Consider the following 18561-nt stretch of genomic DNA (forward strand, 5'->3'; position numbering starts at 1 on the left):
ATGATGATACGAAGCCAAGTTTCAGCCTTTTTAGAGTTCATTTGTAGAACTTTTCCATTTCAGGGTGAGACAACACCTTCATACTAAGCAGACATTCAAAGAAGATTTATTTCTCTTCTTTGATAAGAGCATAGCTGGCAGGACATTCATACTGCTTTGGATGCATACCGTCTTTCTGGTGCATACGCTATTGGTCCTTCCGTACTTCCGGTGTATCTTTTGTCTTCCCATACACGTTCAAGAATCCTAGCAGGTTCACGCAAAGATTCTTCGTCACGTGCATCACGTCTATTATAGAGCGGACCTTTAGGATTTCCAATAAGGTAGGTCCCAAACTATAGATTTCTTCTTCCACATGGGTGCATGTCCGTCAGCGTCATTCGGAAGAGATTGTCCGCCAGGACCCTTTTCAAAATTACTTTTAAATCCTAGACCATATTCTTGATCTTCCCCACCTTTGAAATGCCCTTCTTCCTTTCTTAAGAAATGCTTGATCGGTCCTAGATACACATTCTTCTTACATTTATCAAAGTATATACTTTCGGTATCATTTAAACAGTGCATGCATGCATGGTATCCCCTGTTTGTCTGTCTTGAAGGTTACTAAGAGCAGATCAATCATTGATGGTTACAAACAGCAACGCTCGTAGGTCAAATTCCTGTTGTGTGTGCTTATCCCACACACGTACAGCTTTGATATCCCACAGGTGTAAAAGTTCTTCAACTAATGACCTTAGGTACAAAGGATAGTCCTCTTCTTCTTCACTGTTTTTCATTAGAAGCCCTCTTTCTTTGTGCTTGGTCCAACAGTTATAGCCAGACATGAAACCGGACGTAAACAGCTGGACGTGAATGACTCTTGACTTAGAATAAGTTCTATCATTCTTACACACAGCACATGAACAAGATATAAAACCATCCCGCTGGTTTGCCTCAACCGCACGCACAAAACTCTGCAAGCAGTCATTGAACTAGGGAGAGCGTCGGTCATTGTACATCCATTGTCGGTTCATCTTCATTACACAAGACCGAAAAGACCAAATTAATACAAGTTCACACATAAAGTTCATACACACTTATTCTCATAAAACAAAGTACAAGGATTTCTAGCTAAAGCATTTAAATGCAACAACAAATGCGATCAAGATCGCAACTAAGTTAAAAATTGATCCAACAACATAGTGATACCAAGCCTCTTTATTAAGAAAATATTTTGACAAATCTTGAAAAATCTAGGAATAAATTAAGGATGAACTCGAGCAAGGGAAGAGAACAGAGGAAAGAAAGGAGAAAACAAAGATCTATCTCTAGTCTCAGTTTGTATTGCCAACTGTGACTAATTGCCCTCGCAGGGGTCCAAGCCTGACGCAGTCCTGTCACCACCCATTTAGTCCCCGTTTTTAACACAAAATGGGACTAGAGGTTCCTAATAACCGGGACTAAAGCCTAGCCTCATAAACCGGGACTAGTGGAAGCATTAGTCCTGGTTCAAAAATCAACCGGGACTAATGCGTCGAACCAAAGGCTTGTTTTCTACTAGTGCACACGGGTATGTCAACATGTTTTAACCAAGTGTATTGTAGGCACAACAAACGAGTATTTGTGTGTTCATTCCTAAAATACCTATTTGTATATTCTTTTTCTGAAATAAAAACACTAATTTTATAAGTGTAGGGTACTTATATATAACATCCTGCGGATTGTTTTCTGAGTGAAAATTGCTACTCCTACTATCTAAAAAATCTCAGCGTTTGGGGCCTAACAAGAGCCTAGAAAAATACAATGAATGAGGATATCTTTGGCTCTAAGAAGTTATTCAGTTGTTGACTTGCAGACCTTTTTGTCCATCTTCTAGTAAGCCAATCGGTGTCAAGAAATGTAAAGGATTGGGGATTAGTTCTGGTCCAACTTCATAGTGAATTGTGTGGTTAATGGACAGTTGCAAGAGAGTTATACTTTTAGAAATATAACAACCTGGTATACCACATTTAAGCTAGGGCATAAAGAACCATCAACTCTATGCCTAACCAATAACACAAAAGCACTAATAGTTGGTTGAACAAACAAAAACGATGGATCTGGCAGGTTGGGTCCGCCTATCAGGCTAAGTTCGCGGGCATATGTTGACAAATATTTCAAGCTGGACATGGGTCCATACTGGAGCAATGCTACAACTACAGGGAGTTTACAAAACGTTTACGGACTAAGCTTAGATGGGATATTTTGATTGGTTTAGGATGAAGCGGGCCCACCCTAAAAATCAAGGGGGGAGCAAGATTAGTGAGAGGAGAGGGGTTAGTCCGTTAAAGTTTGTATAAATCATCCATAAGTTTAGCATTTTTGGTCCATACTGTTAGCCTCCCATCCTTTTTGTTCTTTTTTCTAAGAGCAAGTACAATAAGGTACAGTCAGCAGGCTATAAGAATTAAAATATTATATTTTTGCTGAGTTGGATGAGAGAGAAGATGAGAGAGAACGGAAGCGGGCTCTTCGTGAAGAGCCAGCTCTAGCACGTGCTCCTAGATGCTTTGTGAGAATGAAATGTGGGTCATATATGATAAAAGTAGTACTTTTTATAACCAACTATTGTACAAGCTAGCTATAAGACGGGCTATAAGACTGCTTATAGTCAGCAGTTGGCTATACTATTAACCATGCTCTAATCTCTCTCTTCCACCGTACGCCGCCGTTGGGTAGTGGAGGCCATAGGGCCTCACTTGCCCATTCTCTCCGCCCTATGACCTAATCCAGCGAGGGAACCATCATGACACGTCCCGACAACTGCCTCACGTCACCGGATCCCTTCGCCCGCCTCCTTCCCCTAGCCGTAATATCCCCGTCTCCCTTCGCCGGACTTCATTCCCACACAGCTAGCCGGGTGCCACGCCATTCTTCCTTGGCTTCGGCGTCCACGTAGACCGGATGAGGCCATCGTGGAGAGCGGCATGCTCCTCCCTGTCGACCAGGTGCGGCGCAGGAAAGATGTCACGACGTCCACGATGGAGCGTGCATTGGAACTGATGTGATCAAGGGCGGTCGGCGACACTATGGCAATGCACTGGGAGACACTGGTTGTGTCCCTCATGGGCGTGCCATCGCAGGCATGCATGTCTGGCCGAGGCCACGAGTGCGGCATCGGCGCCTTCGCCACCATCTACGACAGGGATGTCACCACGTGGTGTGAGCAGTGTAGGGCGAGTCTTGCGCTAGCTGGCGGCTGAGGGTCACCCAGCTCCTCCCTGCGTCCTCCCCTGATCACTATACGTTGTCGTGTGCTCCGACCGCCGTCGCCGTACTAGCACATGCGTGCTTGTGCTGGCAGCTACGGTCCACGTCGTGCTCGGTCCATGGACAGGCAGGCTGGCGCATACCTAGGGAGTAAGTTGAAGAAGTTCCCCTTGCCTAGATTTGGCCATTGAGGCCACGAACCTTGGCAAGGTGTCCGCTTTGGGTGGAAGGGAGGTCTTTTGCCCCTTTCCGGTCGGTCGCGTCGATGCGGTGTATCCTTGGCCAAGGATGGGGCTCGGATACTAGGGCGACGGCCCTAATGGTGGAGATCGGGGTGCTCATGAACGGAGCACGCGGCTTAGGCATTTGTCTCGTTATCATGGTCGTTTGGGCAGCATGGTGGTCGAGGTGTGTTGTACGATGATGGTGATGCAGTACTGCCCAATTTGGTGATGGTGAGCGTTGGCCATGATGAAATATCGCTCTGACTTGCCAGCGGCGGGGGCGTTCTGCCATCACCCTCTTTTTGAAGGCGTCGTCATTGTCTCTCATTTGTAAGTGTGATGCTATGGGGAAAACCCTCATCTTTGGATTGGACGGTGGTGACACTCTTGTGTCGTCTTTTTCCTGAAGGCGTCGTCTCGGAGTTCAAGGTTCGACCTAAACGGCTTCACCTCATCATGGTACACGGCTTCACCTCATCGTGGTGGCTCATCCATGATTGAGGGTCCACACGAGTTCATAGTAGTGCTTAGTGTTTTATTTGATGTTTGCTTGGAGTTGTTTGGGGGTGGTGTTGCTATTTTTAGCGTCTTTGTTTTCAGCCTTGGATGTGTATGTTGTGGTAACGTATGTTCAAATCAAATTGTTAGGTCATGGTTTCTTTATATATAAAGCGAAGAAACTTTTTTTCGTCAATTTTCAGTGGTTCGCATGCCATGCTGAGACAATATAAAGTGCAACATCAGCGTATCGAATTAATTAGTATCATATTTGCATGCTTGGTGCCAAGTTTTGTAATTAGCTATATGTATTTTGCAGCTGCAAGAACTAAAGTAAACATTCGTAACAGATTCAAGCAGCGATGATGTAATTAGCTATACGAGGTGTTATGGTCCAGTATGTTCAGTACAACTGTCGGAAACACAAATTATATCTGATATATTAAGCTACAATGGTGAGCATATCTATGACCCCATGTTTTGGCCTAACGCGCCCCACCCCGCTTCCGCGACACGGGCGACTAGGGTTCCGCCCTCCTCCTCCTGCCGCCGCGCTGGTCCGGCTCCCTCGCCCCCGCCCCCTCCTCCTCCCTCCTGGATCTGCCCTTGCGTTGCCTCCCAGGGAGGTGGCCGGGGCGGCGCTCGAGTTCCTCCCCGCAGGCGTCCTCCTCCTTCTCTCCCCCGACCGTCGTTGGCGGGCGCTGATCGTGCAATCTCTGGCGTTAGCTAGACGAATGCTTATGACAACGAACCTTCTCCTGCAACGGCATCAGAAGAATGCTGATAGCACTCCCTTGTAATGAAACTAGAAGAATGTTGTTGACGGCCCACCAGCGCGTGGGTTCGCAGCAGTTTTCGAGGGTAGAGTATTCGACCCAATTTGTTGATAAGCCAGTCGGGAGGTGAGAGAATACTCTCGAGTATTAGCAGCTGAATTTGTCGGATTCAACCACACCTGAAAGATTAGTATCTGCAAGCACAGTAGTAACAACAAAGTAGTATGATAACAACGGTGTCAGAAACGATCTATTGACGGCAGACTATTCCTAACAATTGTATCAATGGCGCCTTCGTTGCCGCGTCGACGGAAGTTGTTAATTCCCGTCAACGGTAGGTGAACCAACAGTGTAGCAGGTAGCAGCAGTGTAACGAGCAATAGCAGTGGCAAGGAACAGCAGTAGTGACAGCAGTAGCAAGTAGCAACAGTAGCAAGCGACAGTAGTAGCAGCAGCAGAGCAAGACAAGTAACAGCAGTAGCAACAGTAGTAGCAGTAGAGCAAGACAAGTAACAGCAGTAGCAACAGTAGTAGCAGCAGTAGGACAAACTCGTAGGCAATGGGTCGGTGATTTTTTTGGATGATATTCATCATGCAACAGCTATAACACGGAGAGATCAGTGGCTAGCTCCTGTTCGTCAATGTCATGTAGGCATGCATTCCGTGTGTCGTCATACGTGCTTATGGAAAAGAACTTGCATGACATCTATTGTCCATCCCTCCCGTGGCAACGGGGTCCAAAAGGAAACTACGGGATATTAAGGTTCTCCTTTTAATAAAGAACCGGACCAACGCATTAGCACTTGGTGAACACATGAACTCCTCAAACTATGGTCATCACCGGGAGTGGTTCCGGTTATTGTCACTCCAGGGTTGCCGGATCATAACACATAGTAGGTAACTACAACTTGCAAGATCGGATCTAAAACACACATATATTGGTGACAACATAATAATTTCAGATCTGAAATCATGGCACTCGGGCCCTAGTGACAAGCATTAAGCATGACAAAGTAGTAGCAACATCAAATCTCAGAACATAGTGGATACTAGGTATCAATCCCCATCAAAACTAACTCGATTACATGATAGATCTCATCCTACTCATCACCGCCCAGCGAGCCTACGAATAGATTACTCACGAACGACGAAGAGCTTCATGAAATTGGAGAGGGAAGAAGGTTGATGATAACGATGGCGACGATTTCCCCTCTCCGGAGCCCAAGACGGACTCCAGATCTGCCCTCCAGATGAAGAACAGGAGGTGGCGGCGCCTCCGTATCGAAAACGCGACGAAAAATTCTCTTTTTCATTTATTCTGGGACGAAAGGCAACTTATAGAGCTGGAATTGGGGGCGGCAGGTGCCTGTGGGCCCCACAAGCCTGGCCACCGCCACCAGGGGGTGGTGGCGGAGCAGGGGCTTGTGGCCCACTAGCCCACCCCCTGAGGTGGAACTTGACGCATATATTTTTGATATTTTCCAAAACTGCTCCCCGTAAATTTTCAGGACGTTTGGAGAAATTTGATTTCTGCACAAAAATAACACCAAGGCATTTCTGCTGAAAACAGCGTTAGTCCAGGTTAATTCCATTCAAATCATGCAAATTATAGTCCAAAACAAGGGCAAAAGAGTTTGGAAAAGTAGATACGTTGGAGACGTACCAGGCGCCCCGACGCAGGCCCGGGTGGTGCCGACGGCGGCGGGCCCTCCTTTACCCACGCGCGTTCCCCCTTCCCAGGGAAAGGAACGACGGCGGTGCAACTCGTCCTGGCTGCGGCCCGGCGACCCAACGTTGCTGGCCGACAGTAGGTGAGGTGGCGGCGCTGCTCCTTGGCGGCAAGGTGGCGTGGTGGTGCAGGGTGGCGACGGTGCGCCCCCAGCCCAGATCTGGGCCCTGCGGGCCCTATCTGGGTCCTAGTGGGCCGACATCCGGTGTGGCTGCGTTGTCTTCTACGTGGTGATGAGGAGGAGCAGCTTGGACGGGGGGCGGCGTCGCCGACGGCGTGCCTGTTGCAGCACGATGGCGGAAGCTTTACGGGGGGAGGGTCCCGACCGGGCCTGGTATGCTCCTGTTATTGTGTCCGATCGGGTACCATCGTTGACGGTGGAGGTTGAGCCCTCCCGTGTGTCGATAGTGCTGCTGCTCTTAGTCCCGGCTACTCTTCGTCGTCATGCAGGTCTCTCCTTATGGTGCTGTGGTGAGACGGCGCAGGGGCCTCAAGACTGTGTTGGTGCAGGGTGTGAGTTGGTTTGGTGGCATGCTCCCGACCATCCGAGGTGCAGGTTGGGATCGGAGGAAACCCATATCGGCCCAACCGACACTGACACGGTGATGCCTATGGGTGTCGCCGAACCTTCCTGGAGGGCGTCGGGGCTACCCTTTCTCGTGCCTCGTCGCGTACCGGGGGAAACCCATGGCAGTAGGGTCATCATCGTCAGATTCCTTCTTGGAGGTGTTGATGGTTACCGACGCTTTGGAGTCCTAGAGCTTGGTGGGAGACTCTTGGTGGGCTTAACGGTCGCGAGTCTTTTGAGTTTTTTGTCGATCCACCGGTGTCGGCATTTGTTTTTTTATATTTTCTTTTTCATTTATTTGGGCGTGACTGTGATGTTTCCGCCCCAGTCCAGATATAATGGCTGGTTGCTTTGTACTACAAAGCAATGGAAACCTTTTTTCGTCATAACACAACCATCCCCCGCTAGCTTGGTAGAAGGCTGTGAGTGTAGTCATCAGGGTGAGCAAATCACACATATAGTCAACTCCCTTTGAAGAAAGGGAATTAAGGCCTTGTACAACGTAGACTTTAGGACTTGGTCACAAAATTAAACGTTGAATAATCAATATGCTCACCAACCTTCCCTAGACTAACCATAGCCTATCCTTATAAAGGATGCACCAACTATATGTCCTTCTTTTTTATCCTCCAAGTTGTGTTACAAGGAAAATATGGACTGCCAACACAAACAAAAACAAAGCCAGAGAGAGAGAGGGAGAGGGAGGGAGACAGAGAGAGAGGGGGAGATGATGGGCTTGAGAGTTGTGATTACGAGGCATACGGTAACTAACCAGCTATTGCACTTCAAATATACGTAAAAACAGCTCAACACCGCTGATTGTTTACGCAACAATATTTCCTAGGTTGATGTGCCTGCTAAGTCTTTCGAAGGTGTTCATAAGGACAAAATCAGAGCCGGGCCGGCAAAATCTAAGGCCCGGTGCCAAATTCTAAAATGGGCCCTACCTCATTAAAAACCTACATAAATATAACTATTATAATATAAAGATGGTAAACATCGTACATAGCAATGGGAAATATCAAGAATCGTACCTATTCTTGGTTGTGTACTCTTCACTTAAATAACATCATACTTTTGGTGTTCCTTTAATTAAAATCTTTAATAATATCCTCATGATCAATCATCTCCTTATACATGAAATTGTGGCCAAATAAGTAAGTCTTTATTATTGTGGCGAAATCATCAGTAAGTCTTTGTTATTGTGGTCAAATCAGTAAGTCTTTGTTATGTTATGGCAATGCACGTATAGGACTTTGATAACTTCATTTAAGAAAAGCCTCGTTCCTTGGATGCCTATAATATATGAAAAGAATAAACTTAGATACAATATTCTACCAATCGGGGTGCTCATAAGCGGAGCACGCGACTTAGGCATTGTCTCGTTATCATGGTCGTTTGGGCAACATGGTGGTCGAGGTGTGTTGTACGATGACGGTGGTGCAGTAGTGCTCAATTTGGTGATGGTGAACGTTGGCCGTGATGAAATCTCGCTCTGACTTGTCAGGCCAGCGGCGGTGGCGTTCTGCCATCGCCCTCTTCTTGAAGGCGTCGTCATTGTCTCTCATTTGTCGGTGTGATGCTATGGGGAAACCCCTCATCTTTGGATTGGACGGTGGAGACACTCTTGTGTCGGTTTTTTTCCTGAAGGCGTCGTCTCGAAGTTCATGGTTCGTCGTACACGGCTTCACCTCATAGTGGTGGCTCATCCATGGTTGAGGGCCCACACGAGTTCATAGTAGTGTTTAGTGTTTTATTTGATGTTTGCTTGTAGTTGTTTGGGGGTGGTGTTGCTATTTTCAGCGTCTTTGTTTACAGCCTTGGATGTGTATGTTGTGGTGACGTATGTTCGTATCAAATTGTTAGGGCATGGCTTCTTTATATATAAAGCGAAGAAACTTTTTTCGTTAATTTTCAGTGGGTCGCATGCCATGCTGAGACAATATACAGTGCAACATCAGCGTATCAAATTAATTAGTATCATATTTGCATGCTTGGCGCCAAGTTTTGTAATTAGCTATATGTATTTTGTAGCTGCAAGCACTAAAGTAAACATTCGTAACAGATTCAAGCAGCGGTGATGTAATTACCACGTTAAAATATTTTCCTCCACTATTCTAGCCCCCCCCCCCCCTCCCCGCGTTTGGCTGGACCTATACGAGGCGTTATCGTCAAGTATGTTCAGTGCAACTGTCGGAAACACAAATTGTATCTGATACATTAAGCTACGATGGTGAGCATATCTATGACCCCATGTTTTGTCCTGGCGTGCCCCACCCCGCTCCTGCGACACGGGCGACTAGGGTTCCCCCCTCCTCCTCCTGACGCTGTCGACCGTCGGCCGCTGGTCCGGCTCCCCCGCCCCCGCCCCCTCCCCTCCCTCCCGGATCCGCCCTCGCATCGCCTCCCAGGGAGGTGGCCGGGGCGGCGCTCGAGTTCCTCCCCGCGGGCATCCTCCTCCTCCGTCTCCCCCCAGGGCGGCGCTCGAGTTCCTCCCCGCAAGTTTAATTACGCGGGGATGGCAACTTTACTTGTCAAGCATGACAACTTTCTGTTTTGATGACAAGATTTTCTTTTTCTTTTTTTTCTTTTGTGATAGCAATTTTAGTTGTAAAAACCATCAGATCCAGATTGCTTCATGCCACACATGTGACATTTATCATTTTGCTAGATTTTAGGACTTGGTCACAAAATTAATAAACAATGTATGCATTTCTGTGTATTAGCTAAAGCACTGCGTATGTCCGGGAGGGGGGGGGGGATAATATCCACTCCGGTACAATTGTAGGTAAGTTAGAAGGAGAACACGAAATGACTTTAAGTTTTGTTGAATTATTGCACGATGATTTTATTGAAAAAGATTGTGCTCACCAACCTTTCCTAGATTGACCATAGCTTATCCTATAAAGGATGCACCGGATCGCCTATATCCTCCAATTTGTGTTACAAATATAATAAGGATTGCCGAACCCACAATAACAAATGAGTGAGTGAGGGATGGAGGAAGAGAGAGAGAGAGAGTGGGAATGAGACTATGTAATCCGTTATGAATGGGAGGCACGCAGGAACTAATCGGCTGCCAGTGCTTTTAGCAACACGTAAAAATAGCTCAACACCGCACCTGGCAGCTCGCGGCCTGTAGGCTGTAGCAGCGCCCGGAGCTTGCGCTGGGAGTTGTCAGGACGATGAGGACCTGTCGTCGCACTTTGCACATCCCTCGTGTGTCACCAAAAAAGTTGATTCAAAACCTTGCCCTCGTAGAGGTTCGATCAAAGGGGCCTCCAAGTTAAAATTTTGGTTATTTGTATACATGAACTATGCAATTCCAGTCTAAATTGAACCTTGGTGTCATTTTCCTAATCAGGATGGTTGACATGTCAAAGGATGGCTGGGATTGGTGCCATTTCACACTGTTCCTCATTGGATCGGTCTGTTTTACATTTTTTTCCTTCTTTAAACCGCTAAGCTATTTCTTGTTTAGAACTAAAAAATGTCATCTCGTCAAAGCTTAAGTCATCACGTCAACCCATGTGTTAATCTTTTAGTTACTTCGGCTATCAAAAAATATAACGCCCAAATTTCTGTGGATTCTAACGGCCACCTTACCTTCAATGTGTTTGAGGAAGTTCATACCACTTTCGTGCATGGCCTGATGGTGAGGGTTTGATATCGATTAAGGGCGACTTACGGAGTAAGCTAGCTACAGGATGAATACGATCGACACATATATATCGGTTTTGTATGCCTACATTATTTTTTGACTGAAATTAACTGACGTTCAAATGAATATATCTAAATTTATTTCATTGCGAGATGCATTCGTCTAGGCGTCACTAATTCAATAACACTAACGCATCTTAGTAGATTGTTTTTGCTTCTTTTCTTTTCTTCCTTTTCTCTTTTCTATTTCTTTTCTTTCCCTCTTTCTTTCATTTTTTCTTAAACTCATGGCCATCTTAGTAGGAAATACAAAACGAAAAAAGTACGTCGTGTACCAGATTTTCAAAAGGAAAGGAAGTCATGAATTTTCTAATATGATTGCGTATTTCAAAATATGTTAGTATTTTCAAAATTTTTTAATTTTAAAATGAAACTTTGTTTTCAACAATTGTTCACAAGTTAAAGGAACGTTTCACATTTCAAAATTTGTTCCCTTTAACAATAGGTGCTCCCTTTAACAATAAAAAAAATACATTTTTAACCGACAAAAAAAATGGGGCTGGCGCAATGCAGAGGACAACAGTGCTGTTCATTGGCCCACCAAACTGACGAACCCTTGCCACATCAGCGTTTTATGTCTGAAACGATATTATTGTTTAATTTAGATCGAGATTACATAGTTCAGTATGCAATCGATAAAAAAATTATCTTAAAGATTCGTTTTGTCGAACCTTTATGAATTCAGAGTTTAAAATAAACTTTTTCCGGTATGCCGCCATCGTTCTGTAAGGTGCCGGGGCTGGCTGGGAGCTGCGTCGTGTGTGCGCCCATCCTGCTGCCAATGCCAATTTGTTTTTGAAAGATCCAGCAGCTGGCTGGCTTATATTGAACAAAGCAGGTAGAAAGGCGGGCTACAACAAGGTGGGATTGATCCTAAGGATCAAGGAAAAAAAGAAGAAGAGGAAAAAAGGGAACAACATCCCAGAAAAAAACCTACGTAACTTCTTCTGGTGATTCCTCCGAATGGGTGCTCGAGGCAGACCGCTCCCGCCTGCCTCCAAAACTCTATGGCAGGCAGCTCCGACTCTGAAGGAAAGATTCAAAGAAGAACTATGCCAGGCTGACGCCATGGAAGACCACCGAACAGAACAGTTGCTGCCTGTCATCGTTGCCACAGGGGCCCCGCCGCCGCAGCTCCGACTTCACCGCAACAAACAAAACCGAGGTAATCTCACGGACACGTCGGAGAAGAGCCGACTACCGCAACCACCGCAACGCCTCCGACTTCACTCGCCCCATCATCGTTGCCACAGCAGCCTCGACGCCACAATAACGCTTGCCACCACCTAACCTCCCAACACACCCCTTGGTCCCTCTGACCGGATTAACCTCCAAAATCGATGCCCTCAAGAGGGGAGCGACGTCAAATGCCGCCAACGACCGACCCTCGGGTCTGGAGTTTCCTCCGGAGTTGTCCCTCGCAGAGGAAGAGAGAGCGTCCCGTCGACGCCTTCACGAAGGTCACGACGTCCACGAACGCCGTCGTCACAGGCTCCAGCCATGGCCGGAAACGGGTTTTCACCCAGCCCTCGAAATCCTCTGGTCGACAGCCAATCCGTCAGCCCGCCTTCGGACCTCCTCTACGCTGCACCTCCACGCATCAGCCACCCAGGCAGCCAAAACTTGCATCCCCATCGCTGCAGCACGATGGGATGCTCTCTCTTGGCCCGCAGCCAACACCACCGCGCCGCTCAACAGGAACGACGCCCGAGCTCCGGGGCCGCCCCAGCGTCCAGCCTCAGCCCCGTGCAGCACCGCATCCGCAAAGCCTCCAGCGGTCGCCGCCGCGCAGAACAGCTTTGAAGCCACCATGACCAAGGCCCGAGCACCACCAGATCCAGATCCAGATCGGGGTCAAGGGCAGGCCGCGGCCGCTGCGGAGGCAGCACCACTGGACGGCGCCCTGCCCTCCAGCCCGCTAGAGGACCCAGCCCGCTCCCGAGCTCCGCCGCACCCCGCCGCCAAGCCGCCACCGTGGGACCCACCACGACGCCACCGATGGACCCCAGCAGCCGCCCGCGGCGGAGACCCCCGCGCGAGGCCCTGCACTCCCGCCGCTCCCGCGCTCCTGCATCAGATTGGCGTCGCGCGCCCTCGACAGATCTGGGCCGCATCGACGCCGCCCCTTCGCCCCCTGAACCGCAGCCCCAGCGCTCCGCGCGGCCGCGCTTCCGTGCGCCCGCCTCGCCGGCCAGCCGCACCGCCCCGAGCAAGTGCAGCCGCCCGTGCTCCCGCCGAGACCACCAGCCCGCGCCAGCCACCATCAGACGGGAGGAGGAAAAGGTGGCCCCGCCGCCGCCGAGCCGCGCAGGCTTTGCCCGGCGACCGCTGCCGGCGGCGGCGAGGGGAAGACGGGGAGGTGGGTGGGCTGCTGGCGGCGGTGGCTAGGTCGCTCCCGAGCCGCCCGCGGGGACGACGCGAGAGCGCTTCCTCACCAACGCGTGGTGTAGTTTGCAGAGCTCACCTGAATTTGTGGATTGCTTGGCGAACGCTTTGCTCCTCTCGTGTGGCCTTTCTCTCAAGGAGAACAAACGTACGTACTGATAATGTTAGCATATTACATGGCAGAACAAGTGGTGTACGGAGATCATTCGGGGGCATACTAACAGGTAATATTCTGACAGGCATAAAACTTGCGCTGGATGTTTAGTTTGGTATTAAAATTTTAGAAAAACTGATTTATACTCCCTCCGTTCCTAAATATAAATCTTTAAAGTGGTTTTATTTATGAACTACATACGAATGTATATAGACATACTTTAGAGTGTAGATTCACTCATTTTGCTTCGTATGTAGACTCTTACTGAAATATCTTAAAAAACTTATATTTAGAAACAGAGGGAGTAGTCATCTAACTTTTTATGTGATGCAAATACGGTGTTTTCTACTCTATCCGGCGTATAACCTGTCTGTGTGGCATGCCAGCATAGGAGTGGCCCACATGTTAGTGGCTGAAGTACATTTTTTCAGATATCTCTTCGGCTTTTCTTTAGGTACGCGGAGAAGCCCACGTGAACAATATATAAAAGGAAAATAGAAGGCAGGATTAGAACGCAACTGAAGGCGTACGCGGGAGCTCCTAGTCCCCGCTCGCTGCGGCAAACCAGTCGAGGCTTTGCACAGGGCGACCCCTGACTGGGCGGCCCAGCAGGCACGCGACAACTATAGTTTTTCTTTTTCCTTTTCTGCTTATTTCTTTTTTTTTTCTTTGGGTCATTTTTCTTCTCATCTTTCCTTATTTCTTTTTTATAAAAAGTAACAAACGTTTAATTTCTTACATCATTTTTAAAACATGAATTTTTTAAAAGGGAAAAAATTTAAAAACACATACAATATTTTAAAGGACGGACATTTTTTAAAATATGAACACATTTTGGAAGCCATAACATTTTTTGAAGCATGAACAATTAAATATAAATTGTGAACAAAAGTTTGAACACGAGAATATTTTTTCAAATACAATTTGTTTTTAGAAAATGTCAGACATAAAATAATAAAAGGGAAAAGGAACCAAAGTGAAGTAAAAAAATGAAAATGAGACAATAACATTTTTTTGAAAAGGGAACATTTTTTAAATTATGTGCACTTCTTCAAATTTGGGAACCTTTATTTGAAAAATCCGAAAATTTCTGATAAAATGTCCTGAACATTTTTTTAAACTTCCGGAACGCTCGAGCAGTTATATGGACCGGCCCGTTGTCGTTGCTCGCTTGTGCGAAGCGCCGGCTGCTTGACGCAACGAGCGGCGAACAGGATATTCCGGCGGGCGCACCATCCAGACCAATGACATTTGATGCATCTAAAGGATAACTACATTTTATATCCCTTCCCTTAAAACACGTGGGCCTGTAAGCTCTAATGAGCTAAGAACAGGACAGCCGATTAAGCACCTTTGATTTTTTACAAATTGTACGTAAATTATGCTGTCAGTGGTAAACTTAGTGTTTAAATATTCGGGTGTTATACTGTAAATACAAACAAAATATATTTCTTTCAAAACTGTTCATGTATTATTTTAAAAATATTTATGTAGGAGAAGATCTACTGCTAGTGATAGAGCCAACTCCCCTACTGGCATGCTACGCAGGCAGGTTGTATGTCGCATACAGTAGAAAGCATCGTATTTGCACTATAAAACAAATTTGATGACCACAAAATTGTACTGTATTTTTAAAGTTTTAGCATCAAACTGAACATCTAACGCACTGCAAGTGATATTACCCAATACTAATCCATCTGATAAGACTACATCCACACACCAACAAGTTTTGCAAAAAAGAACACTGAATACCAACTGATCTATCTATATCTCATAGGTGATCCCGACCTTGAGCAGCTGGTCCTTGGGAATGGAGAGAGCTTTGTGGCTCTCGCTGAGGTTCTTCCTCAAGAAGGTGTACACATAGTTGACCACGATCCTCTTCAATGCGGACGACCCCGGCGCGGCCGCCACGTCCGCCTCACCCATCAGGTACACCACCCCACGCTCCACCTCCGTGTCGATGAACCGCTTCTCCTCCTCCGCGATTGCCGCCTGCGCCACCCGCCGAGCATCGTTGTCATTGTTGTTGTTGTCGCCGTCATCGTCGGTGTGCTGGCAAGAGAAGGCCGCCTCATCATGGACGAACATCTTGAGGCCCTCGATGAGGAACGTAGAGAACTCCTTGGTGCCCTCGATCTGGTCGGTGTAGCCGTACCTCGCCACGCACCGGAACATGCGGTGCTCGGCGGGGCCGACCCTGCGGAAGATGAAGCGCTCCGGCAGCGCCACCCGCGGGATGGGGAGGTTCTTGATGGACATGAAGACGAAGACGGCGTGCACCGATGGGATCTTGTCGACGAGGCGCGGGAACACGGGAGGGATGCCCTGGACGAGCTCCGAGTAGAGCAGGCCCACGCCGGGTACCCGCCGCACGTTGCGGCGGGCCAGGAGCGCCGTGAGCTGGTCCGCCGGCACCACACGGTCGAGCTCGTACCAGTAGCGCTTGACATACACGTAGTGCCAGGTTGCCATGAGCGCCATGAGCACCACGGAGAGGCAGAAGGGCAGGTACCCTCCCTCGACGAACTTGGAGAGGATGGACGATAGGTAGAGGAACTCGGCCAGCCCGAAGATGACGTAGAAGACCACGACGAAGGCGAAGTTCTTCTTCCAGATTAGCAGCATCACCACCGTCATGAGGTGCGTCGTGATGGAGAAGACGGTCACGACGCATATCCCGTAGGCGTTGCCGATGTTGGTGGTGGTCTGGAAGGCGAGGGTGACGACGATGCTGGCGGCACCGATGAGGAAGTTCACCTCCGGGATGTACACCTGCCCCGAGTGCTTCTTGGACGTGTGCACCACCTTCACCCTCGGGAAGCATCCCAGCGAGAGCGCCTTGGACAGTATGGCGAATGCGCCGGACAGCATGGCCTGGCTCGCGATGATGGCCGCCATGATTGCCACGATGAACGTTGGCCAGAACATCGCCGCTGAAAATAATTGACACATTTATTTTCAGTTCTACACATTGCAGAGACTCGTCTTTGACACTCCAGTCTTGTGTCAAGTCGATCTTGTTGTTGCTGAAAAGAGAAAGGTTGTAGTGCCTACCTGGGATAGATTTGTAGAAGGTGTCGCCGACGTTCTGTGGGAATTTGCGCAGGTAGGATGCCTGACCCATGTAGCACAACGCGACGGAGGGGAAGAGGATGAAGGTGAAGCTCAGCTGCAGCATGCCGGAATATCAAGGAAAATTCAGTCATGCTCTGAATGCACTACAGATCAATACAGATGGAGTGACAACTTAAAGCTGCTATTAGTACCGAACCGAACCTGAATTGCCCTGATGTTGAAATGGCCAAGGTCAGCAAACATGGCCTCCGTGCCGGTGATGCAGAGGACGACGCCACCCAGGGAGACCCACGCCTCCTTGCCGTTCCTCCCGAAGTAGTCCACGATGTACTTGGGGTTGAGGGCCCTGAGCACGGTGACGTCGTGGGCGGCGAGGTTGTACGCCCCGATGCCGGCGATGAGGATGAACCACACCGAGATGATGGGCGCGAAGGAGTAGCCGACCTTGTCCGTCCCGAAGCGCTGCACCGAGAAGAGCAGGAAGAGGATGGCCACCGAGATCCACACCACTTCCGCTGTTTTCAGAAACAACCACACAGAACCAAAATGAAAATCACAGGTAACTTTGTTATGTTTGAATTATGAACACAAAATGGCACGCCAATAAAGTCTCTCAACATTGAGAAAACATATATACGTACGTACATTGGGTCAAGTTGGGCGCCTTCTCCCTGACCCCGCCCACCGCAGAGAGCACTGAAACAACCAACGTTTTTAATTTCGCAAACAAAACAATTTCGGGTCTCACCAAAATATGCAGAATTTTGAATAAAATATCGGATTTTCATATTTCAAATTTCATAGAATTTTAGCTAAATTTAAATTTATTTTCAAATAAGTTTGAATCTGGCTTGAAATTTCAGGATTAAGATAGTTTGGATTCCACCAAAATATACAAAATTTAACCATGACAAGAACGCATCCATCAACATCAGATTAGCATTCAAACCAATAAACTCAAGGCAAATTTAACATGCTCCTTATAACTTTATCATGCGCGATGTATATATACCGGAGATTGCTGGTGTGAGGGTGCCGTCGCCCATGACCATGGCGGTGCCGAGGATGGTGATGGTGAAGAGCGCGATCTTGGCGGCCTTGCTGGACTCGAGCCTCTGCTTCACCCACTGCGCCCTCCTCATCTTCGAGTTGGGCTCCTCAATGCTGTAGTTGGACACGGACGCGTCCTCGGCCTGCTGGTTTGGGATCATCCCTATCTTGGCGTACCGTGAGATCAGCGAGTAGAGCGCGAACGTGCCTCCTGAAATGCCACACAGTCATGTCAATGTCACGCTGGCTGCCGGCCCGTGAAGGCGTGAACCAACGAACACAAGATGTAGAAGGGTGTGTCGCTCACCGTCGCCGTTGTCGTTGGCGTAGAGGACGATGAAGACGTACTTGAGCATGGGCAGGAGGATGAGGGTGTAGATGATGAGGGAGAGGACGCCGAGGAGGTCGTCCGGGTGCCGGATGCCGTCCGGGAAGGTGCTCGAGTACACGTAGAGCGGCGACGTCCCCACGTCGCCGTACACCACGCCGATGCTCTGGAACGCCAGCTGCAGCGTCTGCCTCCAGCTCGCCTGCATGCACCCACATACAAACAGATGGTGATCGATCAGGAACACGGACGACATTGGCGGTGGCACAAGTTCAGTTAAGGCGATGGTTGATTTGCTGACCCCGGAGCCATGGTGCTTGTCGTTGGTGACCTTCTCCGCGTCCCCGTAGAGCGAGTCGCGTCGCAGTACCCTCTCGGCGCCTGCCGCGCCATCGGCTTCCACCGACATCTCGATCGTCTTCGAGCACCGGATCGCTTGCAAGGGTTTAGTGCGGTGGATCTGTTAAGTGTTAACCTTCCTGCCGTGAAACGAGAGCGAGACACAAAAACAAGATGTCAAGACAAGAACAACACTTCTCTAATCACGACGAGATGCCAAAAAATTTGGAGACTGATCACCTTGGATCCAGGACGACTAGGTCGTCAAAACACTGAACAACCGGAAGGGTTTTTGAGACGAACGAACAGTAAGGAGATGGAAGAAATGAAGAGGGGTAGTCATACCGGGCAAGGAAGGATCCGAAACGGCGACTCGATCTTCCTCACGCCCGGCGGCCGGAGAGAAGCAGACGGTGACGCCTTTGCCTGCCACGCATCTGCCGGCCTATATACACGCGGCCAAACGCCATGGACGCGCGCGACG

The 18561-nt window shown here is 48.5% G+C and overlaps 1 protein-coding gene across 1 annotated transcript; it reads right to left on the reverse strand.

The window, feature by feature from the left end:
• Positions 1–14896: 14896 nt before the first annotated feature.
• Positions 14897–18217, reverse strand: LOC123440907 (potassium transporter 19-like). The gene is made up of 7 exons (XM_045117447.1): positions 18040–18217; positions 17718–17940; positions 17373–17621; positions 17006–17056; positions 16562–16875; positions 16340–16454; positions 14897–16218 (listed from the first exon to the last, which is right to left on the reverse strand). Exons 1-7 carry the CDS (start codon positions 18145–18147, stop codon positions 15047–15049), a joined length of 2232 nt encoding a protein of 743 aa, XP_044973382.1. The 5' UTR covers positions 18148–18217; the 3' UTR covers positions 14897–15046.
• Positions 18218–18561: the final 344 nt, after the last annotated feature.

Source organism: Hordeum vulgare, chromosome 3H (genome assembly GCF_904849725.1).
Source record: "Hordeum vulgare subsp. vulgare chromosome 3H, MorexV3_pseudomolecules_assembly, whole genome shotgun sequence".
In the NCBI taxonomy this organism is placed as follows: domain Eukaryota; kingdom Viridiplantae; phylum Streptophyta; class Magnoliopsida; order Poales; family Poaceae; genus Hordeum; species Hordeum vulgare.

What these genes read in the sequence shown, in the direction of transcription:
- LOC123440907 (XM_045117447.1), bottom strand. Translation starts at nt 18,147, where the DNA reads ATGTCGGTGGAAGCCGATGGCGCGGCAGGCGCCGAGAGGGTACTGCGA. An exon ending in GGCGCCCAACTTGACCCAAT is followed by an intron (nt 16,876 to 17,005) that starts GTACGTACGTAT and finishes TTCTGAAAACAG; the next exon opens with CGGAAGTGGTGTGGATCTCG. An exon ending in TCAACATCAGGGCAATTCAG is followed by an intron (nt 16,455 to 16,561) that starts GTTCGGTTCGGT and finishes GGCATGCTGCAG; the next exon opens with CTGAGCTTCACCTTCATCCT.